Below are 22,646 nucleotides of genomic sequence, written 5' to 3' on the forward strand. Positions count from 1 at the left end.
TTAATTTATTTAGCGTTTTGACGCTATATACTTATTTTTAAATTTGTAATTGTACGCCACTATGTGCACTTCGTCAGAGGCCACTGTAAGTATTGGCACAAGTTATTATCATATCAATCCAAACACTTCCAACGTTTTTGATTTTTCGCTTTGCCTTTCAGTTGGTTTTTCCATTTTCTATCCTACTCGAAAGGCTACATTTATAGTCTTTTGGATTCATACGTAGACTGTACAGCCTATTGCGAGGTGATGAAACAAATGCAATGTTTCGATCTTGGAGCACACACAAAGAAAACTTGATGGGCTTATCCTCGTTTTACTACAACTTTTTAGAATCTTGAAGACAATTATATATCCTTAATTACTATGTAATTACTGAACTGTCCTATGCTCCAGTAGACATTTAAGGTCCAAGCTATTATATCATCATATGCCTGATCGTAAGATCAGTCACGCTTCTCTCCTCGCGTATCTTCGACTGGTTCGGCCAACTTGTCACCACCAGTAAACTCGAACACTAAATTAGATTTCAAGTCAGCAATTGTCTTTCAAAGTAATGACAACAAACTCTTGGGTCTTGGTATCGGGGTAAAACACTTACAGTCAACGGTAGCAGTCTCGAACTTGCGTGCTGGAACCTTCTTCTGGAAGAGGTAGTCCAACTCTCCGAAGCTACGGTTCTTTGTCTCGGGCAGGAAGAAGAAGATCCAAACGGCCCAGATCAAGCAAAGACCAAAGTAGAACAAGCCAGTTTTTGCTCCCCAGTTCCAGGCGTCGGGGTTGTCGGTGAGCATGCGAGGGTTGAGCTGTACTACAGCGATCTGGCCGCAGACGTAGATGGCACGACCCAAGACGATGGTCTGGGCTCGGACACGACTCGAAGGGGTTTCACCCACAATAACGTAGGTCGTAGGGCCCAAGGACAGCTTGAAGGTCAAGTTGACGATAATCATGACAACAGCCACGGCAATAGAGATGTTCTTCTGTCCCGGAATGAATCCCAGAATACCGATGATAAGCATGGCCAATCCGATTACCGAGGAACCATAGAAGAAGAATGTTCGACGACCAATCCTTCCCATCAGCATGATAGCAATACCGGTACCCACAATATTAACAGACTGGATTCCCATGCTGAAGTTGAAGGACTGAACCTCGGGCATTCCGGCTGCTTGCAGGAAGAGGGCGGCATAACTGCAAATAGATTGACCGTTGAGGATCTGGATGATCCACGCCATGCAGACGATACCAGTGCGGCGCAAGTTGGTGCCGTGGAAACAATCCTTATAGGTGGCGCCCTCGGCTTCGATCTTCTCCATTTCGTTGGTGTGTCTCATGAAAGCCAGAGTCTGGGCCATGGTCTCTTCGGTATAGTGGTTCTTGCGCGCAAGACGTGTCAGGGACTTTTCTGCCTCAGCCAATCGGCCGCGGCGAATAAGGTACCAGGGGCTCTCGGGCGCAAGGAAACCAACGATGAACAAGGGGACGACCCAAACCCACTGCAGGGCGTAGGGAATCTTCCATCTCAAGTCGCCATCGGGCAGGTCAAGGGCGCCTCGCAGAACACCGGCTGCCAAAAACGAACCGGCACCCCAGCACATAGAAACCCAAGCCGTAAGATATCCACGCAGAGCAGCAGGGCAAATTTCAGCAGCGTAGGCGGTAGTCAGGGTCTGGAAGATTCCCCAAGGAATACCACACAAAACGTTGGCGGCGAGCAACATCTGGACGTTGACGGCGAAGAACAGCAGGAAGATGGTGCCTCCCATCGTCGCCATCGCACCCATGTACACCTTGCGAGATCCGAAACGGGACTGGAGCCATCCGTTCAACAGCAGACCAATGATGCTGCCCAGGTTCTGGCCGTTACCGATTCCAGCCTGCCACGAAGCAGAGATGTGCATTTTGCCGCTGGCGTCAGGCCAACCGAACTTTTCCTTGTAGGCCCTCTGTGCGAAGAAGTTGTTGATCAGACCGACATCCATTCCCTCCATAACCAGAGCCATACTCAGCAGGGTACTGTAGACGACAGCTGGCCAGTAGCGAGAGAAAAGCTCCTTGCGAGGAAGTTTGGCTTCTTCAGTACTGGTTGCTGCGGCTGCCTCGATGAGAGCCACGTCGGGAGTGTAGGCTCCATATTCATTGTGGTCGAAAGACTTGGACCTTGCTTTGGCCAAAGATTGGGGCTGGCCCTTCTCTGTGTCGGCCATGGTGTCGAGAGGGTTGGGTCGGCGACTTGTTGAAGGAATTGTATTGATGTGGTCGATGAGAGAGAGAGAGAGAGAGACACAGAGAGAGAGAGAAATGGAACGATGAAAAGAAGGAATCAAGCAGAAGATAAACGCTTTCGCGTCCATGACCCGAATGTCTGGTAATCCCCTCGCCAAGTTGCCAATCCTTCGCCAAGTTGCATCCACGAATCACCTGTGAACCATGATAGAATGACTCGCCCAATCTTACCCCGAATTTCGTGTGCTCCACGGTACCCCGCATTCCCCATGGGGTTCGTGAGTCCCTTCCTCCCGGTGGGTCCACGAATCCCCTCTTCCTCTAGAATATCATGTTCCTCGTTCTCCAAGCGTGCAAACCAAACTCCAAAACGCCACACGCTTAATTCAGCTCAAGATAGTTGATTAGCTTCGGTCATCGCGTTATAGATTTCCGAAGCAAATGCATTAATAGCCAATTGCAGAGAGGCCAAGAGGAACTATTGAAGCCCAGACTTTTGCCTGCCACACCTCGCCATGCTTGGCACCATCTCCCAAGAAGGGCCAAGGGTGCCAACTCCAGGCATTATCACTCAATTGGGTATTCCTCCGTGAATCGTTGGTGGTGGCGCTTCAAGCTCACCAGTACACCCTTGTGTGTGTTTGATCACCAGGGCACCCAATACTCATCTCGGGCAACCATCCTTTGCTCAAAAGCAGCCAAGCTGAGCTAACTTGCATTTGGGCAAACTCATTTCTTTCACGCAGCTCCTCGGACATATGTTTTAACGGCCCGAACACGTTTTCTCGTTCCAACTGATCGCTGTACACACACCTGCCACCACTCTGCCAAGAGATTCGTGCCAGCAACTCTTGTGAGATTTTTACGTTTGAGCCAAGCATGCATCTCGGCCGTCTTTTTTGCGCACAAGATTACTACACAACGTGTAACTCCAGGGTGTCGCCTCGGATGAGAATGGCGACTTGGCCGAGGAGCTAATTTCTCTGACTGTGCTTCTGGCCAATCCGCGGTTTGCTCTTATACGGTATGCTACGCCACCAAGCTGGGGTTCAGACAAGGAGGGCATGCATTTGCTGCAGCCACTTATCTTGTCGTGTGTCAAACCAGCATCGAAGCCCAGCTTATGTCGTCCAGGGGGCTTTCTGGGCTTCGAAAAGAAGCCGTACTCTAAGCTCTATTCCGCCTTCGCCTTTGTCTTAGCATCGTCATTACTACCCCAAGAGACAACATCTCCCGGTTCCTACATCTCCTCGCAACCGAATGTTCATGTCGGTAATCGGCAAAGACTACTGCGGTCTTCGTGCATTGCAGCCCGAAGGTGGTGTGGGAAAGGGCTCCCTTGCTCCGAGGGCACAGCTCACTTCCTTGGTGATGGCACCACCTATGTGAAAAAGACGAGCGCCCAGAGCGCTTATTCAACAAGTTCATCTGATCATCTACCCAATCTATCGGAATCGCAGGGTTCACGAGCGTCGTAGCGAGATTGGCGCGTCGGGACGCGGATACCACCAATAAACTGCTCTTGGAGGATTCTTGTGAATGCAACATTGCTCTCGTCAACGTTACAATTCTTTGCACCAACAAATTGGTTTTTGGATGTTGGTGCAGTGCGATGCTGGCCGGATGTCTAATACCATGTATTCCGGGACCAATTCGTTAAAAGAATGTGTGGAGCTGATATATGGTGTATGATAGGACAGACCCAAAATTCCTTTAGTCGAAAGCATACACGGATCTAATTTACACTCAAAAAATAAAAAAGTTTGTTTAGTGCAAAAGCGTCCAGTCACCGCACTGGAACATGTGATCAATCAATCGCCGAAATGTGGGCCCGCTAAGGTTTATTAACCGGGGACAAAACAGGACAGCAGGTTAATTAGATGGGTCCGTCAAACCCCAGACTCGCGAATAATTAGTTCTTGTGTCCAAATGGAGTGTTGTAAAAGCAGTATTCAGAATTGAGGTCTGCACATAAACTAAACGCGCTTTTAAAGTTATTCAGACAACTAGGGTTGGTTACAAAACTGCTGGCAATCGTATTTACACTGTCGACACCTAGCCACCAGGCGTCCAATTATACCATCCCTTTTCGACCTCATCTATATCTTTCCACTGTTGGATGAATTGAGCCTTTTTGTCCTCCAGGCCTTCAGTGCACAGAATCTCATATACCGTTCTCCACGCGCTGTTGACAGCACCAATAATCCACGCATGGCCTGAGCTTAGAGCTTCTCCGGCAAAGTGCATGTGCCCCTGGGCAGCTGGCATCATTAACCACGGCACGACGGTACTGTACTGGCCGGGCCCAAAGATGGCGAAAGCACCGTTCGAGTATGCCGAGCCGTACCAGTCGTAAGCATGGTATCCTTCAAATTGAGACAAGATGTACTCGTGAGATACGCCATTGAGTTCCGCAAGATCGCGTAGTGTGAAGTCAACCAAAGTGTCCACGCTGTATGGTTGATACGGCGCTTGCGTGGTGGGGTTATGCGGATTAAGATAGGACCCCAAACGCGAAGAGTCCTGACCCCAAACGTAGCTGGCAATCATGGTTCCGGGGGCATTGGGTATGTCGATTCCGTACGATGGATACACGCAGCGTCGAATGGGTAGGTCGGTGTAAGACTGGCCGCCCTTGAACGGGCCTGTCGAAAGGTTTTCCCACCTTGGGTAAGAAGATTAACATTTACATCCTTGATGAATGGAGGTGCAGGGAGTATCATACCATCGTGACTTGAACTTAAAGCCAATCTTTGTAGAGTGGTCGTATCTGCAAGGTATTAGTTTAGTTGTATTCGCATAATGGCAGTCGAGTCTCTCAGTGGTATGAGAACTCAGACTCCTTCGCTAATTACTCACTGCAGTGTGCGGATAGCACTGTTCTGGTAGTATCCAAGATTCAACTCTGTCATGTTGATAATTTGCAGAGCACCAAGAGGAACTGTTGAAATAACGTGCGCATAGTTAGTCTCCTGGGTGCCGTTGACAAGGACCTTTAAAGTTCCGTCAGAGTTCTTCTTAATGTCTGTAACCCTGCTGTGAAGCTTGGGTTTATTTTTGATGATGAGATTCATTCCCTTCGTCAACATGTCCATGCCGCCGTTGATCAGAGACCAATTTTCTGGATCCACGCTGTCGAAAATCCATTCTTCCAAAACAGCTTGAGACATTGAATACATGTCGTAATGACCTGTTGCATCATTCACGGTTTCAAGCCAGTCTATCTCGCCGTTGGTGAAATTCCTGTCCAAAAGGAACTCTCGAGTAGTCATAGAGTCATATTCCATTAGCAGGTTGAATCCGGCAGTGAAGTTTTCTGATAATGCCTTTGTCATTGTCGCGACCTGTGCAGCCCAGACATTCGCAGCAGATTGGGTAGCGAATGCCTCGTTCAAGACTGGAACATTGTACTTGCTAGGTGAGCCGGAACCGGCGTCCTTCATTTGAGCAGTGATTCCGTTGAAACGCCTAAACGCGTTATCGGCTTTGAAAATGTAGTGTTTCTTTACTACTTGATCACGCTCAGATACACGTGCATTAATGTACGGGATCAGACTCCATGATTCGTTGCCAATGATTCGGTCCATATAGGGCATGTGGGGAAATCGCATTGCTCCCACATCCTAAGTACAAGTATATCAGTGTATATTCCGTTGAGTAGTCATTGCCAACTAACATAGTAGTCGTAGTAAGCGGGGTCGGCTGGCGTTGATTTCGCCCAGCTCTCCTCGTCGAAGCGATAGGTGAAAATCCTTCCGCCAACCCGATCAGAAACCTCGTGGATATCGTAGTCGATGCCGAGAGAGTCTAGCAATATGGCAGCATAGAGACCTGCAGCCCCTGCCCCAATAATGCCGACCTTGAGGGGAACATTGCTTGGTGTTGGTACCCTACTATGGTTGGAATATGGTGAGTTGTCCACGATCTTTCTGAAGAAAGCCGCACGAGGATTTTCTGCAGCGAGACTTCCGTCGTTGCAAACATTTCGGTCTTGCTGCCGTGCTTCTTTGGGGCTGTTAGCGGGTAAACCGAAAGCCTGTGTCAGAAGCGCTGCAACGGCTGCAGTTGGGCGAAAAAGTCGCATTGTGTCGATTTGATCTAGGCGCTTAGGTAGCTGCTGGCACAGGCTTGCTCAGGCTTTGATCCCTTTCCACGGAAAGAGTCAGGGTTGTAGTGAAATCTTATTTATACTAGGTCCCAAACACTCTGTTTGTTTACATTTCCAATATTGCTTGTCATGTTTTTATCGTGATCATAATAAATCTAGCAATGATGGCTTGCCATAAGACTGCAGTGTCTTGGGTTCGGTTGGTATTGCGGTCCAGCCGCATTCTTTATCGGCACTTGTCACTAACTGGAGCTCATGTCCCGCCGATTGGAATGCTTTCCAGCGGCCAAATAATTGCAATACTTTACCACGCGATGACCACGCCAGAGATGAATCGTTCAATAAGAAGAATGTTTCACATGTTTTGCAACGAGTGTTACGCCACCTTAGAAAGCTCTCTCAGCTCTTGTTTCTCGGCTATTTCTTTACATGTTTTCACGCAGACGAATTGACAGCAAACCCTTGGCGCTCTTGGTCTTTGGCCTGCTTCAGTGAGATGAGTGACACATGGCCTGCACAGCAATTCTCTTGGTTATGTTAAGACGACTTATTTTGTCAGTCCGAGACGCTCAAGAGTTGCATCATGCAAGAGTGCTCTCAACAGAGATACGTACTAGAGATCATTTATTGCAGTATCATACTTCTCATCGATAACGCTGTAATTGAAAACAAGTCCATACGCAAAGTCGACCGTTTCTTTATTTCGCTGACCAGGGGCGCAGTATTTTTGCGACCGTTTCTGAGTAGCTCGTGTATGATGAGGTTTTGCATTGCCCACTTCCTCCACTGCTTTCTGAGACCTTCAATCACACACCTCAAGCCACAAGGGAAGCTGAGCTCCGTACTTTTTTTCAGACAAGAATGCATAAGACACGTTAGAATTGACGAGGCACGGCACGAGAATTGACTAGAATTATTTGCCGAATGGTTCATTGAATTTGATTAAAGCCGATGTTCGAGTATGCAGACATCTACTAGTCGTACAGGTTTGGTATTTTACACACACGCTAGGCTTTTATTTTGTCCAGCCGTTAGGTCCGGCCCAAGTACCCTTAACCATGGAGTTGTAGTAGACCCACGGGAAAAAGTCCTTCTTCAGGTGGTAAAAAGCGCGGCGAGGAACAGCTTGATCAAAACCAATCAGATCCCCAAAGGTCTCCTTAGGTACGCCGCCGTACTTGAACTCAGCCAGAAGCACCTTACCATACTCAGTGGTAAGAGGGCAGGAGGTGTAACCGTCATACTTGGGCTCAGGTGCTTTACCATCCATAGCAAGCAGCAAGTTGTTGACAAGGATTGGCGCTTGCGACGTAACCGCCGCTGCGGTCTTGGACGTGGGCAAACTGGAAGCGTCACCCGAGGACCAAACATTGTGGTACTTGGTGTGGCGAGTAGTAGCTTGGTCGACATCCACAAAGCCTGCCGCGTCCGCCAGAGGACTGTTCTTGACAAATGCGTGGGGACCCATCTTGGGAACGACATGAAGGAGGTCAAACTTTCTTGTCACTTGCTCCTTTCCATCAGGGCGGGCAAACACGGCCGTGTCGCCCTCAACAGCGACAAGGTCGTGCTGGAAAAGCCCCTCAACGCCCCTCTCTTTCCTCAGCTCCTCAAGCTTGGCGCTATACTTAGGGACACCAAACATGGCGGGGATGCCCGTCGCGAAGCTGATCTTAATCGGCGAGGTGGAAGGGTTGCTGGGGTTGTACAGACCTGCGCGCTTCCAGTAGTCCAACGCAAGCCACATAACCTTCTGCGGGGCACCGGCACACTTGATAGCGCCAGCAGGTTGGGTGAAAATGGCATTGCCCTTCTCAAGTTTCTCAATTGTACGGAAGACCTTGTCACAAGTCTCATAGCCGTAGATAGTAGACACTAGAGAGTTGGGGTTCGCAAGGGCCTCGGGTAGGCCCTTGATGCTGCCATAATCAATCTTAATGCCAGGAGCGACGACAAGGTGCTCATAGCCAAGCTTGTCGCCATTGCCCAGTGTGATGAGATTCTCTTTTGGGGCAAAAGTGCTGACACTCTGTTGATAAAGTTTGAGCTTAGGGTCGACCAAGGTATCCAGGCGTCTTTTGAGTTCCTCCTTGTTCTTGAGGCCACCACCAACGAGGGTCCAGCCAGGCTGATAGTGATGCCAGGTCGCAGGATCAACAATGGCGATGTCGTTCTCAGTAAATCTGCCAGTGCGGAGGAGCTGATGGCTGATGGCCAAGCCGGCGCTGCCGCCACCAACAACAACAACTTTATGGCTTCGATCAGCGGAGGTCACTTGGGGTACTGGCGATGCTGGAGATGAAGGAGATGAAGGAGATGAAGGAGATGCAGGAGATGCGGGAGATGCAGAAGATGCAGAAGATGCGGGAGATGCGGGAGATGCTGTTGCAAGATGGCGGGCCATCTTCATTTTGTACGCATTGGCGCCCAGGCGGCGACCTTGTCGGGCCGCCATCGTCACACGACTTGAGAACATTGCGACACTGAGAAGAAGGTGAAAGGCAATACAGCAGATGGCAGTAATGGAAGGAGTAGGTGCAAGACAAGTTTAAACGATGGCGCAATCGGGAGGCTGAAAATTGGGGAGCGACAAGGCTGGAGAAATTGATAACGCCGAACCGACTCTCCCAAAAACGGCCTGATATGTGGGGTTGTCTCCATCAATTGCCGCTCCGAAAAACGAAGGAGATTGGTCAATGACTCAGCCCGCCCCGACAACCGATAGCCGCTTGCCTTGCCGATGAAAACCTACTCATCCCGTAAATGACGTGATAAATCGATCGATTACCACCTCCGGCGGGCCGCGCGGTGTATAGAATGGTCGCCGAGCTGGACTGTAGATCCCCGATCGGTATGGTTAATGCCGGAACACTGTGGAATTGTTTAACCTCCGGTAGTCTTTTTAATAGCGTTCAGATTCCCTAAGCCTACCGTGCTCAGATAAATCATGTCCGTAAATTCCTCTATACGGATCTAGTCACTGATTTCCCTTACCTCGGTATTATGAACCCATTACAAGTACGTGCTGGCCCTCGACCAGCTCCAGCAGATGTTTTCTTCAGGCTTCTTTCAAACACCCCCCTATCCCGTCAATCTAGTAATAAGGCATTTTACGCCACCAAATCTGTGTACGATGTGGTAACGCGCCACAGAACGCCAAGTGAAAAGTGCCCTCATCACAGGACCTCACTTGACGTTCAGAAGGGTCGACCCCTTGCACGCAGGTCCAGACACTGTTCTTATTCCAATAAACTAGCCTCATTCTACAGCACAGAAGCGTGCGCCGCAAGGCAACCAATTATCCACGATGTATTCGAAACTGGAACCGGTACATGGCAGTACATTGTGGCGGATCCTACCACGCTTGACGCAGTCATAATTGACCCAGTTCTTGATTTTGATCGGGAGACTCAGACCATCAAAACAGTCTCCGCCGACGGGTTGCTTCATTTAATCAAAGAAAAAGGCTACAGAATTGTCCGAATCCTCGAGACCCACGCTCATGCTGACCATATCACTGCCGCGTCATACCTTCAACGGTATTTGACATCGAAAGTAGGTTACAGACCTACCGTTGGGATTGGAAAACGCATCGGGCAGGTTCAGAAGTGTTTTAGCCCAAGGTATGAAGTTCCTGTGGATGAGTATGAAGGCGTCTTCGACAATTTCTTCGAAGACGACGAAAGTTTTAGCATTGGTCATCTCCAAGCTACTGCCATCCATCTGCCCGGACACACTCCTGATCACCTGGGCTACAAAATTGGAGGTAATCCTTCTTGAAGCTTTTTGATAGCTCTGAATTTTGCTGATCTTACTTTTAGACAACGTTTTCTGCGGGGATTCCCTCTTCCACGTGGACATTGGCACTGCACGGTGCGACTTTCCTGGCGGCAGCGCCAGCAAGCTTTACCACTCAGGCCGCAAGCTCTTGAGCCTACCTGACCACGTTAAAATTTGGACCGGCCATGACTATCCACCAAAGAGCCGAGATAGGCCTGTGTCATGGATGACAGTCCGGGACCACAAGACGCAAAATACGCATCTGAGAGATGGCACCACGGAGCAACAGTTCGTGGCCCAGCGCAAAGAGCGAGATGCAAACCTTGGCGAGCCAAAGTTACTTCATCAGTCATTACAGATGAACATTCGAGCGGGACAACTCCCCAAGCCAAGTACATCAGGGCATAGAATGCTACGATTACCACTAAAACTCGGAGAATTGCAGTGGTGAGGTCTGCTTGCACTTGGGGATGGCGTAAAGAAAAAAAAACAAGAAATGAAGATGACAACATAAGAGAAACGGAAACAGATGAAGGAAGTAGACTATACCCTTGATAACCAAATTATGGGTTCATCACCGAGTGTGTGGATTTTAAGAACAGTTTCGAATTTGAACATAGCACCCACCTCAATTATTCAACAACTATGTGTCTGTGGACCATCAACATTCCCATGTGTCATAATTTACGGGACTCTTAAATCCTCGGTACAGCCTGACACACGGAAGACGCGATGATCGCATGCCACGTTGGAAATGTCAATGCTAGACAAGCGATGAACAGAAACCTGTGCCAGGGGTTGATTGTCCTATGCCGTGCATCCATGTCAAGTTTACACCTCTTCAGCCCATTTTAAAAAGAGAGGAAAAGAAGTTGTCGACTCAGCAGTTGATTTCCATTGATTAACTAAGCCAATTCCCAGTCTTTCTTACTAGCCTGCAGAGTCGTTTGGCTTCGATGATAGAATTGACACGAACACACATCGGTTCCTGCAGGCATATTGCCAAGTCCCTAAAGCAACCTTGTATACCCAAGGTAATACACGGCAAACTTCCGACAAAAAAGTGATGCTAACGTGAGGATAGGGCAGGAACATGGAATGATAGAGTTGTGAACATGAAGTTCGTCTCACCAACGGGACATTAAGAGTCGCGGACTTGTCAGTGATACCAGAGAACGCGAAGAGGAAACTGACTATTTACCGGGTAATCTGTCGCAGAACATAGGCCGAGAACTCTCGAAACGTCGCTTTGCCAATGCGCTACAGATTTGCTGAAGCTGAGCTGGGGCCGCTCCGACCGCCGCAAGCGTTTCATATGCCGGCCCAGACATCAGATGAGAACCGATCACACACGAAAAGACTCAGTCATCATCCATGCGCCGGCTAGATTGCCGGGGGATGGAACCACAGGAACATCGGATAGCACCAGCTATCCTCGAGTTTGAATGAGATGGACACGTCATGCTCGGTACAATCACCCAAACAAATGTCCGGGCAGATAATGTAACATGGCGCGAACAAAACCCCGCCCAATTGTTCTTTGACAGCCCCTCGGTCAAACCGCACAAGAAAAACACGCAGAGAACCATACAAAGACCGATGCCATCGGCTTTGGCGAGGAGATTGGTGTCGAAGGGCGATTTACGCCATCAAATGCATGCCGGCCAGCCATAATTGCACACACTACCAGTGGTTGTTGATCAACTTCGAGGATCGCATGCTTGCACACACGAAAGCACCGACTTTTGACGACCAGTGCGAAGGCTAAGAAAGACTTAGCAAGCCTTAATGGAATCAGGAACTAATGAACCGGAATTATGAAGGCGCGACGACTCCCGTGGCGCCGCTAGATTCGTTGCGGAAAACGCCTCCGCCAAAAGCAGCGCAAATCTATCCTATTCTCTCACTTCTGTCAATAATTCTACTCTTTCTTTCGGCTGGAGCCGGAATTTCTTTATCCGCTATAGTTTTATTTCTCAACCTCGAATCAACTGAGTATCTTGATCCTCTCAGCCGCGCTGTCTTCTTCGTCGCCTCTTGCGTGAGCCTCATTTACGTCTTGACGCACATCATCGCCGCAAGAACTGCATACACCAAGGGCTACGGATCAACCAAATTCTATGGAAAATATGTTGCGGGCTTTGCATTTCTGCTTGCCCGGTTGGGTCTCCCAGTTTGGGTTGCGGCAATCACCCTTGCCATCTTTGTCGCGGTGAATGTTGGATTGGACCTGTCAAAAGGTATCCGGGAGAACATGCCATGGCTTAACGTCATAATCAGCATTTCTTCTTTGTAAGTTTGACCAAAACAATCTGTTTGACGATTTTGCCGCGAGACTACTAACAAGCAACAAGATTCTCATTATGTGCTGTACTTGCGGTGATCGAGATGGCGGACAGGCCATTTGCGACAATAGGGCTGTCACAAACATGGTTTATTCGCGGCGAAAACCCTTTCGCTAGACATGAATATGACGACGCGGAAACCGACCTTGTTGAAGTCTTATCTATAGCCAAGGATGAAAAATTAATGTCTTACGTGATGGAAAAAGATCGGAAGCAACCAAAGCCACCCAAAAATGAAAAGCGAAAGAGAAAGACCTTGACGAAAAGGAACCCATACGAAGGCCAGCATAGATCCTTGTAAGATCATCATATTTCAAGAAGCCTCTATCCAAGCTAATTATTACATAGGCGCCACGCAAGGAGCATGTCCATGCCGGCACCTTTAAATACGGTCTTTGGTGATGACGCTACACCTCAAATCCCAGAGCTCCAATCATCCCATACTGCCTTTGCATGGAAACCACCTACAAGAGAGGGCACTCCAAGGCCTGCAGGGGCACTTACCTTCGAGGATCTTGATTCTTGGAGACAACGAAACAGTTTGCGTCATGTAGCGTCAGACATCTCAACAAATGCTTCGGCGCCCTCGGACGATGTTATACTTCCTTCGATGCCCCGTCAAGTGCAGTATTCTCCTCGCAGTCAAGCTTTGCTACTGGAACAGCAGAGAAAGTACGACTCCAGGCGATGGACAGCTATTGGAACTCAATCACCACCGTATGACGCGGCGTTTTTGGATGCCCCTTTCAGAAGACCCCGAACACCTTTAATGGCCATGGAAGATGAACGAAGAATAATGGGCGGCCACAGACCTTCAACAAGGGATAGTGAATTGCTGTCGAATTATCACTCAAGCATGACACACGACGGCCGGTCGACAATGTCACATTCGTCTAGAGCATCGAGAATAGTGAGGACGTCACAGGCCGTCTATACGGTCCAAGACGAGCCTCCATCGTTGCCACCAATTGCAACTACTTCTACATGGAGCATTCCAAACACAAACAGCATTCTAGCTGAAAGTGACACCCTACCAAATGTCGGTCGAAGGCGTCGCAAAATCTCAAACTATAGTGACAGCCAACGCCTCACACATGGAACAGGCAGCCGCTTGCTGTCGGAGACTTACCGTCCATCGAGCCAACATCCGTCAATAGTAACGCAAGAATCACCACAACTGAGTCCAGTCTCGATGTCGAGATCTGAACTGCACAACTTCTCCAGGCCACGTACATCTGCAGCAGCCAGAATGCAGTCCAAAGTTTCCAGGCGCTTACGTGCAATGAAGCAGCAACAAGAGACTCCTTCTTCAGGCTATGGAAATGAAGCCGTGCAAGCACCTACCTCCCCCAGCACACTCAGAGCAGCTAGGGCAGCGGCTGTGAGTAACTTGCAAGAGAAACTTGGGCAAAGGAATCAGGTACAACAGTCTGCAGAGGATCAGCGCCCGCCATCCCCGGAAACCCCACGTACGACGAGGGCCATGGCAGTTAAGACCCTGCAAGAAAGGATTGGAAAACGAATGATGCGGCGTAATGAGTCTGAAGCAGCCAGCTCACAACTTGAATAGACCTAACAAATAATAATGGCTTACATTTTTTCATTTCAAACTACCGCTTGAGTGGATTACCTCGCCTGGGAGAATATGTATTCTATTGCAACTATCGTGGGCAAGACATGAAAGGCGGTAGCATCGTTTGTCCTTCTAGGAAGTGGACATCTCGCTTTGCTTGCTTCTTATTAAATAATTATTGGAACACTTAGCTTTAAAATACTCTTAATTTGCCCAACTCTAGATATTGATTCTAGCAGGCTACCCTAAGCTAATGATTGACGTATGGGCCACCAGGGCCTCCCTATAAGCCTGTGCAATGTGCATCCGAAAGCATGTTCCAAACTGAAGAAAATTGATCGAAAGAAAACCAGGTGCTTTGATGGAAGAACTAGATCCCGGCAGAAGGTCACAGACCCCCTCCTATCCCCCACCCGCGAAGCTCAGCTAAGCCTGTACCAAGTATCAGCCTTATCGCTGGGGCTCATCGCTTAGACCGTAGTACTCCGTCTCCCCCAAACCAACCTTCTCCTGCTCCTTAGGATTGGTTCTATCCCAAAGGGCTGACCCTAACTCCTCATATGCAACATCTATCTCGTCCGACACTTCATCGTCGATATCGCGGTCATTCACAACTTTCCACCCGGCACGGGCAAATCTGCGCCGTACTTTGTGGTTCATACCGACAAATCGCAAGACCATTTGCTTCCCAACGTATTGCTTTACCTCATCCTTAATCTCAGCCATTGTCTGGACTCCTGTTACGTCAACAAACGGCACTTGTGTAAAATCCCACACCATGATCGACATTGGCGAGCTTGAAGCCACAATTTTGTTGCGCTTTCGCAACATTTCAATGCGCTTTGCTGACGCAACACTCCAAGAACGGTCCGGGGACTTGCCTTCGGACTCGCCTACTGTCGCTTGGGACTCAAACTGCACCTTGACAGACTCAATGACGGATTTTTTGACACGACCAGCGTTGGGGAAGAAGATGGAGTCTGTGAAACTGACGAGCATAGCGTCGTCGGGGATCAGAGCGTCTTTGGGAGTCGTCGATACGGATTTCTGGGCCTGCAAAGTCGTATCATTCCGTGCACTCATGGCAGAGGATACTTTGACTTTGGGAAACGCTGAGCGAACGAGAGTGTATCCGATGCTGAAAAGAACCGCAAATGCAATGCCCATCTCTGTCGATACAAAGAGCGTAACCCAAAAAGAGAGCATTGAGGCGACAAAGTCTGGGAATGAAATTCGCCAGTAACGATAAAAGAGTGATGCTGGGCCAATGATATGTATAACAGCCATGATCTGTAACATACCTTGTCAGTCCGGCCTCTAAAAGTAGGGGTGGTCGGTGATTGGATACGTACAATTATTGCCGAGAGCGTCGCCTTTGGAATCCAAAACAGAACTCCCGATAGCTTGTACAGTGTCAGAAGGATGAATCCGGCTGTGAAGGCGCCACTCATTGGGCTCTTGACGCCACATTCGGAGTTGACTGCTGTCCTCGACATGGCCCCTCCGACACTCATGGCTCCAAACAAGCTGTTAATCGTGTTTGTAACTCCTAGATAGCATAGCTCTTGACTTTCATCGATAGAATATTTATTCTTTCGACCGAACGCTTTTCCGATAGCCAAGTGTTCGAGAGCTGCTGCAACAAGAGGTGCAATTGCTCTGGTCGTGACCTTGGAAACCAAGCCAGCAACAGGTATTTTTGGGGCCTGTAGTCCATTTGCCTTGACCTTGCTAATCGCCCATAGAGGAACGCTTCTGTTCCTGTTGACAAGGAAGCTAATTGTCGTATAGATGAACAGTACAATGACCGCACGACTGCTGCAGATAAATTTGATCACAGAGCTTTTCTTCCCCCACTTCTTTCCAATGAACTCCAGAATGTACAGCATGACAATACCGCTGAAGCCAATGGCAATGGTAAGGGGCTCCATCTCGGGGATTCGAGAGAAAACGTTGTTGATGATACTGGCCGTACCTGAAGGTACATTGCTGAGACCAACAAGAGAACCAACTTGGCCAAGAAGGATTGTAATGGCGGCTGCTGACAGGAACCCGGACAAAACTGGCACAGAAATGTAATCCAGAATAAATCCAAGCTTCAAAAGCCCAAGAACCAGCGAGTATATGCCGACCATTAAAGCTACAGCTGATGCGATTTCCTCAGGGGCGAACCCATCCGTCTTGAGATCACTGATGATTTCTGCGGTCAAAAGTCCCATGATGGAAGTTGGTCCGGTAGAGAGGTCTAATTGTGAGCTTATTAGTTTCAGAGGGCCCAGTAGTTTTATAATAATCTTACCCTTGGAAGTTCCCATGAAGACATAGATCGCAGCCGGAAGCCAACTAGAGTATAAGCCAAACTCCCCCGGAATGGTGGCAATTTTAGCATAGGCTAGTGCTTGCGGAATCATCATGACGCCAATAGTCATGCCCGCAATGAAGTCTGAAAGAATCCATTTGGGCTCGTAGTAAGGCAGCCATTGTACGATAGGGACTTTTTCGACCAGATACTGCCCTGTTGCGGAAGGTAATCTGGGTAAGGCAGAGCTGACCTGTTGTCGTATAGTATTGATGGTACTGTCTGTTTGGAAATCAGACTTGGCCTTCTCAATAAACTTCATGGTGAGTGGCTTATTTTTGAAAGCTAGGTTATGACAGAGAGTTTGAAGAATTTGAGAGCCATCAGACAACAAAAGCCGTGAGCAAAAAGAAAGTCGATGTTTTGTATATGGGTGATTTGAGAGAGACCGTAGGACATCATTCCACAATTCTGTCGTGAGGCGAATGCCTTTTATCTGAAGTCGATTTTACAGGCCTTCCTTGTGCTGCATGCGATCAGACTGTTGCTGACTTAGCTCGGTAGATGTTAAAAGCTATTTGTCGGAAGGGGCGGTGCATTCAGATGATTGATCTCATGCATGAAACTTCAAAGTGCCAACTGCGGGAAAATGATGACAAGGACATTCCTCGTCGATAATGTCAGTCTTATGGCAAGCTGTTAAAACCAACTATGAGCTTGTTTTGTTAGTTGTCTTTTGGTAGGTTTGTAGCTTTCGAAACTAGAACGCTTTCCTTGCTACAGGCCATGCATTCGGATAGGTAGAATGCCAGAACATACTTCCGAAACTAGATTCGTTAAAGGAACTGCCCCAATTCGTTTTGACCAGAGTAATTGCCATATAATGTAAGAGATCTATCTGTATTTGGCCGAGTTGAGATATTAGCCCGGGCGTCACAGTTTCGCCGAAGCTATTCGCGCATGGTTTATCGCTCGAGGGTCTTTCGTGGTAGTGACTGTACCCCAGGTGGTAGAACAGCTTGATTGGCTCCGGGATAGAGATAACCGACCACTAGAAGAGAAGAAACCGCTAAGGGTGGCGTTGATTCAAGCGGCAAATGCTTAAGTGGTGGAACTATCGGATGAAACCAGGAATCCATGCCAACCGACGGAGAGCAAGATGTACCCATCCGCAAAACCCAACACCCCGCTACCCACCACAACCATAAAAGCGATGCACAATGGACTCATTCCAAACAAGGCGGGGTTCTTTTCAGCTGCGATATGTAGCCATATTAGAATAGAACGGCTGCCGTTTATCCTTTGACTAAATCGATTCGCGCTGCATCACTACGCTACCAGGTGTAACTAAACAGTTGAAGCAAATAAGGCAAGGATGTTAATTTTAGGCCAGTAGAATCAAGAAATTTCTCATTGGCCGTTACAACGACTCAAAAGTAGCACTAAAAGATGTTTTGAAACCATTAGGTTAGACATCTGACCTAGGCCTCCCAAATATTGGTATTAGTGGCAGATGCGGTGCCATTAAGTCAATTCTTTTGAGATTTTTGCAAGAGGGCTGATTCTTTCCGTGCACAGTCGGTATGAAGAGAAGAAGTATGGCTTTCGGTAGCTGTCTACATCTCTCTGAAAGTTACATAGGTATTAAATGTCCATTGCGCGTTGTGTGCATTTAGCTCTCCATTGTTTATTGATAGTTCAGTCATAATTCCAGACTTATTCTTTTTCGACATTTCGATAAACTTTCCGTTAAATGCTTCTACATCATGTAACAGGGGGAAAAACGCATTTAGAACATGTTGGACAGGTTATAACATCTTCACAGAACCTTACCCAAACAAAGGCTATAAGGGGCTCATGCAATACCGAAAAATCACCGTTTGGCCGACTTCAGGGTTCAGGATAATCAGCATACTAGCCAATGATGTCAGTTGCCTATGATTGCCGAAGGACAACTTCAAACTCGATTCTAGCAGGTGATTGACGCTATGGCTTCAAGAGGTTGACAGGTGGCAAGCAATGTAACGCTCTGGAGGCTTATCCCTTGCATTCAAGCAGTGAGAAATGCTGACAAGGATATGTAGCTTGATTTGTAGAAAAGGTACCCTGCCATTACAAGCTAGTGTCTGGACATGTAGCCTCACTGTCCAAGCGCATAACTCCGATGTACATGGTTAGTGGTACTTGTTTGGTTAGTGGTACTTGTTTGGTCATTCACATTTCTTTACCTTCTGTGAAATCCTCTTTGAAGTCTTTAGTGCTTTAGTAAAATTCAACATCAAGACTCGGAATCTCCAACAAGCAGTCAGCAACTCAAATTCGGTGTGCGTGTTGCGATGAACTTGTCAACTAACTATGCACTAAAGTTCTTGGCGATCTGCCGTGGCGTTGACCGACTAGCCCCACAAAGTGTTTTCCAGAAACCCCTCATGTTGAAACAATCTGTCGCTTCTCCCAAAGGCTTAGGTACCTCAGAAATCTGTGGTCATGGCCAGAAGTGATCTACTAGAAAAAGTTGCCAAACTTCCTTAATAGGCTATCGTTTTACATTCCCCTAGCAGAGAAACAGTCGGAATTATATTCGAAGTCCTGCGGAACGATTCCAAAGCCTACCTAAAAAAAGATTGTTTTCCAAACAACGCACCTCCATCGTCCATGTCAATCCTGCGCAACTTAGCTAGTATAAAAATTCGTAGCATAAAAGGCTTAAAATTGGCTCGTAGAAGTGATACACAGTTGGACCAGCGACAATCCGTGATTGACGTTCCTCATAATGTTTTTTTTTTTTTTTGATACGACCAAAGGCGCCGAGAACTGCGCTTAAAAATGGTTACCTGGCAGGCGCATTGGGCCCGGTAGGAAACTCGGTAAGAAGAGGGATACAACTTGCTGAGCTAAGGCGCTTTAATGTATATACTGCTTTACGGGGTATACCATATGGAGACATAAATTCATAAGGTATATGTATATGACACATACAGTATAGTAGCCCCTATTTGACTGTCAAAACTTTCATTCTCTCAAATGGCAATAATCAAGCAGAAAGTTTTTGTAAAATTCAATTGTCTTGTTTTGACGTGTGGCTTAGTGGTGGTGGTCCTGAGTTATGTTCATTAGGGGTTGTGAAGAACGTTCGGCAGCATGGAGCCCTTACAGACCCATTGTAATAGCCTGAGATTGGATCAACCGTAACCAGCTTGCACAACAGCGTACCGTATGCCAGCAGGCACTTTTACCAGAAAACTTATCGGATGGAAAATCGCCTGCCATCAAAGAATGGAGTAAACAATGTGTTTTGTTATCATATTGTGAGACTTGCGATGGGGAAAGGTGTGTCTTGCTTGACGATGGCGCTTGGACAAGCCATGACGATAGCTGTCACGTGAGCGGATTTAGGACCGAGCCAATCAGATGCACTATACAGCGCGGCTCTCTTCGTCTCCTGTACGAATGAAGTTCTGTCATATTCCCCTCCCCGGCTATCATCATTGTCCATCAGTTCGTGTTTGTAACTGGTCATCATGAGGTCTTTTAGTGTAAAATCTTTGATATTCATCTAAAGCCGACAGACCCTGCGATGATGCCGAAAAGATTGGCTCCTCTCCTCCCAGCCGAAGATGGTTCGGAGCCGCCCCATTTTGGTTCCTCTCGGGAGGATGTTTCCAAGAGGAAACGCGTCGGCACTGAAGTTGCCTGCAATGCTTGTCGACGAAGAAAAACCCGCGTAAGTTTCCTTGCACCCTATGCCCCTCTATCGGCGTTTTGGTCGTCTTGTGTGCGCTGCAAGTGTTGCTGATACTGCCTCGTTGTCCTCGACCTAGTGTAACGGATCGCGCCCAGCCTGTGCGGCCTGCCTAAAACGATCAACCGAGTGTATATACGTGGATAAACGGGACGTCACGAGATCTGGACAATCTTTGGAAGTATCCAATGAAGTGCTTGAGCTTCTAAAGTCCGTACCAGAACCGGAAGCCATCAAGATACTGCGTTTATTAAGGGCCAACGGCGATCTTGCTTCGGTTCTTTCCATCGCCAAGAGTAACATGAATGGGGCACCTAGCTCTTCCGAGCAAAGAAATCCTCGCGCTCTCCGCCCTTTGCGGTCATCTCTCGAATTCGAACTTATGGTCAAGAATCCTATCGCGTACTCGCCTGTACATGACACACCTTTAACGGCTTTGGAACGTGATGGTCTTCTCAGCCCAAACAAGAGACCTCGGTCTAAATCTCTCGACCATCAGTATGTATGTCCCATCCATAATCCGCATGCCCCCACTTTGGAAAACACTAACATTCAACGGCTCGCCTTTGGTAAAAGGGAATGGGCAGCAGGCGAACGATTTCCACGGCAATAGGTTAGCCAAGGCCCCGTCCGACGGTATGCCTTGTCCTGAAGCTTGCCCGTTCTGCATGACTGCATTTGTAGACCAGGATCGAGGCCAAAACCCGGATCTCTGTGATCCTCGTCTCCAACAGCTCGATGTTAGTTTCTGGACCAACGTCCCCATCGCCAACGATTATGCCGCTCGAGTAATCTCATTGTATCTTACGACCGATCATCCACTCTTAGGCATCTTTGACCCCGAACTGTTTGTTATGGATCTTGTCCATAAGCAGGCAACGCATTGTTCACACCTGCTCGCCAACTCAGTGTTGTATTGGGGATGTGTTAGTTCAACTTCCCAGAAGTCACGAAAAGATGCCGTTGACAAAGCTAACAACTATGCTCGTACAGCAAATGTACACTGCTATTGATGAAGGGGCAAGCGAACTCGCCGACCAGTTTTGCAAAGAGGCCGAGAGGCTTTGGCTGACGGAACAAAATAATGATACCATCCTAAATACAGCCAGCGCACAACTTTTAAGCTTGGCTTATCTTGGCCATGGCAAAGATCACTACGTCCTTAAATACCTTGCTGCAGCTCTAGGTATGGGCAAAAGACTCTTCTTATTTGGCGTGGAGCCAAAAGAAGCTTTGACGCATCTGCATCCTATGTCTCCAGAAATGCAGAAGGCAGTTGCTTACACTGCTTGGGGAGTCTTCAACTGGGGTGTGTGAGTACATCAATATTTTAATTCCGTTATTATCACCCTTTCTCCGTATACCAATGTCCCTCGCTCAGCAGTCTTGGTATCTCGCAGAACGACTTGCTGACTTTTCAGTCTAATTACACTTTTTTACCAGCAACCGGATCTGGACTACCCAGATCATCCCCCTGTCTTACCGATACCCGGGGAAGCGGTATCCGGTCAAAAGCATGACATGTCACCAGGCTTTAGCTCCGATATGTCAGAGGAACACATCCCGTTGTACATGGGCCGAACCTTTCCGACATTATGCAGATTCTGGCGCATTATACACGAGGTCACTCCGGTGTACTATAAAGGACGGCAAAGCCCTTTACCCGATGTTTCTCTCGACTTTGCCGAGTTTAAATATCGTGAGCTGCTTGCTTTGATGGATAAACTTCCGTCGGATCAAGTATTGAGGGACCACTGCCCACATCATGTCGTTATTTTTCAGTATGTTGCTGCTTCTACCATCATTGGTGCGTTTCTCCGCCCCTTTGCTTCGTGCTGACAGCCGTCTTAGTATTTGGTTTCACGCTGCCATTCTCGATATCTTTCGTCCCTTCATGCGTCAACCACAGCACGGACAGCTTCACCTCAAGACGTTTTCCGCCCGCAGATCCACTCCTGACGCCGCCTTCCATGCATCAGTCAACCAACTAAAACGTCTTGTCATCAAATTTCGCTGTAACTACGAGTCGTCTACCTACACACTACTTTGGCAGACTGCCTTGATATATGTGGCAAACGCCGTTTTACATGATACAGACAATCCTGAATGGCGATTCTATTTTCTAGTGTGCATATATGGTTATGAAGGACTCAGAAAGTCATATCGAGTTGCGGAAATTGTTTCTCAAGGTCTACTGACTATGACAGTACGCGACGGAGATATATCTAGCAGCGAAGCAAGGCAACTGCTCAATGAGATCAAGGAAGTAGAGGGCAGTCATGCTTCAGGCGATGTCAGAGCTACATTCATGGTCGATCTTGATCTGGCCATGGTAGACCCAGAAGCAGCTAGGGTGGAGAACTTGGCAGAAAGGTTCGAGGACATTGCTCTCTTCAGAGACTTCACGACAGTGGAAGATGAAGAACACACGAGACGCCGAGAGAAGGCAGAGTGGAGTGGTAGCGATAAATGACTGGCGCCCACGAGTACGAGGTAATGGACACTGTGTTATGGCTGTTACGAGGTAAGCTGAGCTATGATTAAATGGACAACTACCATGTTCCTGTTAC

General features: G+C 48.0%; 7 protein-coding genes across 7 annotated transcripts; 3 read left to right on the plus strand and 4 right to left on the minus strand.

Moving 5' to 3' along the window:
- Positions 1-446: 446 nt before the first annotated feature.
- CTRU02_206812 (MFS alpha-glucoside transporter) lies at positions 447-2,210 on the minus strand (the record flags this gene model as incomplete). Its single annotated transcript, XM_036733027.1, has 2 exons — positions 447-517; positions 602-2,210. 2 exons carry the CDS (start codon positions 2,208-2,210, stop codon positions 447-449), a joined length of 1,680 nt encoding a protein of 559 aa, XP_036575258.1.
- Positions 2,211-4,284: 2,074 nt separating this feature from the next.
- On the minus strand, positions 4,285-6,313 carry CTRU02_206813 (L-amino acid oxidase; the record flags this gene model as incomplete). Its single annotated transcript, XM_036733028.1, has 4 exons — positions 4,285-4,894; positions 4,955-4,999; positions 5,089-5,852; positions 5,906-6,313. The coding sequence occupies 4 exons, from the start codon at positions 6,311-6,313 to the stop codon at positions 4,285-4,287; spliced, it is 1,827 nt and encodes a 608-aa protein (XP_036575259.1).
- A 1,039-nt stretch (positions 6,314-7,352) lies between these two features.
- Positions 7,353-8,813, minus strand: CTRU02_206814 (Sulfide:quinone oxidoreductase, mitochondrial; the record flags this gene model as incomplete). Its single annotated transcript, XM_036733029.1, has 1 exon — positions 7,353-8,813. One exon carries the CDS (start codon positions 8,811-8,813, stop codon positions 7,353-7,355), a length of 1,461 nt encoding a protein of 486 aa, XP_036575260.1.
- A 527-nt stretch (positions 8,814-9,340) lies between these two features.
- CTRU02_206815 (metallo-beta-lactamase superfamily protein) lies at positions 9,341-10,117 on the plus strand (the record flags this gene model as incomplete). Its single annotated transcript, XM_036733030.2, has 1 exon — positions 9,341-10,117. One exon carries the CDS (start codon positions 9,341-9,343, stop codon positions 10,115-10,117), a length of 777 nt encoding a protein of 258 aa, XP_036575261.2.
- A 1,804-nt stretch (positions 10,118-11,921) lies between these two features.
- Positions 11,922-14,032, plus strand: CTRU02_206816 (uncharacterized protein; the record flags this gene model as incomplete). Its single annotated transcript, XM_036733031.1, has 4 exons — positions 11,922-12,409; positions 12,472-12,608; positions 12,630-12,759; positions 12,811-14,032. The coding sequence occupies 4 exons, from the start codon at positions 11,922-11,924 to the stop codon at positions 14,030-14,032; spliced, it is 1,977 nt and encodes a 658-aa protein (XP_036575262.1).
- Positions 14,033-14,485: 453 nt separating this feature from the next.
- CTRU02_206817 (sulfate permease) lies at positions 14,486-16,656 on the minus strand (the record flags this gene model as incomplete). The annotated part of the gene is made up of 3 exons (XM_036733032.1): positions 14,486-15,325; positions 15,388-16,298; positions 16,335-16,656. The coding sequence occupies 3 exons, from the start codon at positions 16,654-16,656 to the stop codon at positions 14,486-14,488; spliced, it is 2,073 nt and encodes a 690-aa protein (XP_036575263.1).
- A 3,255-nt stretch (positions 16,657-19,911) lies between these two features.
- CTRU02_206818 (zinc finger protein) lies at positions 19,912-22,549 on the plus strand (the record flags this gene model as incomplete). The annotated part of the gene is made up of 6 exons (XM_070204781.1): positions 19,912-20,058; positions 20,156-20,578; positions 20,649-21,002; positions 21,070-21,389; positions 21,498-21,857; positions 21,928-22,549. 6 exons carry the CDS (start codon positions 19,912-19,914, stop codon positions 22,547-22,549), a joined length of 2,226 nt encoding a protein of 741 aa, XP_070061314.1.
- Between the last annotated feature and the right edge of the window lie 97 nt (positions 22,550-22,646).

The sequence above is a fragment of the Colletotrichum truncatum genome, assembly GCF_014235925.2.
Source record: "Colletotrichum truncatum strain CMES1059 chromosome Unknown Contig_0004, whole genome shotgun sequence".
Taxonomy (NCBI): domain Eukaryota; kingdom Fungi; phylum Ascomycota; class Sordariomycetes; order Glomerellales; family Glomerellaceae; genus Colletotrichum; species Colletotrichum truncatum.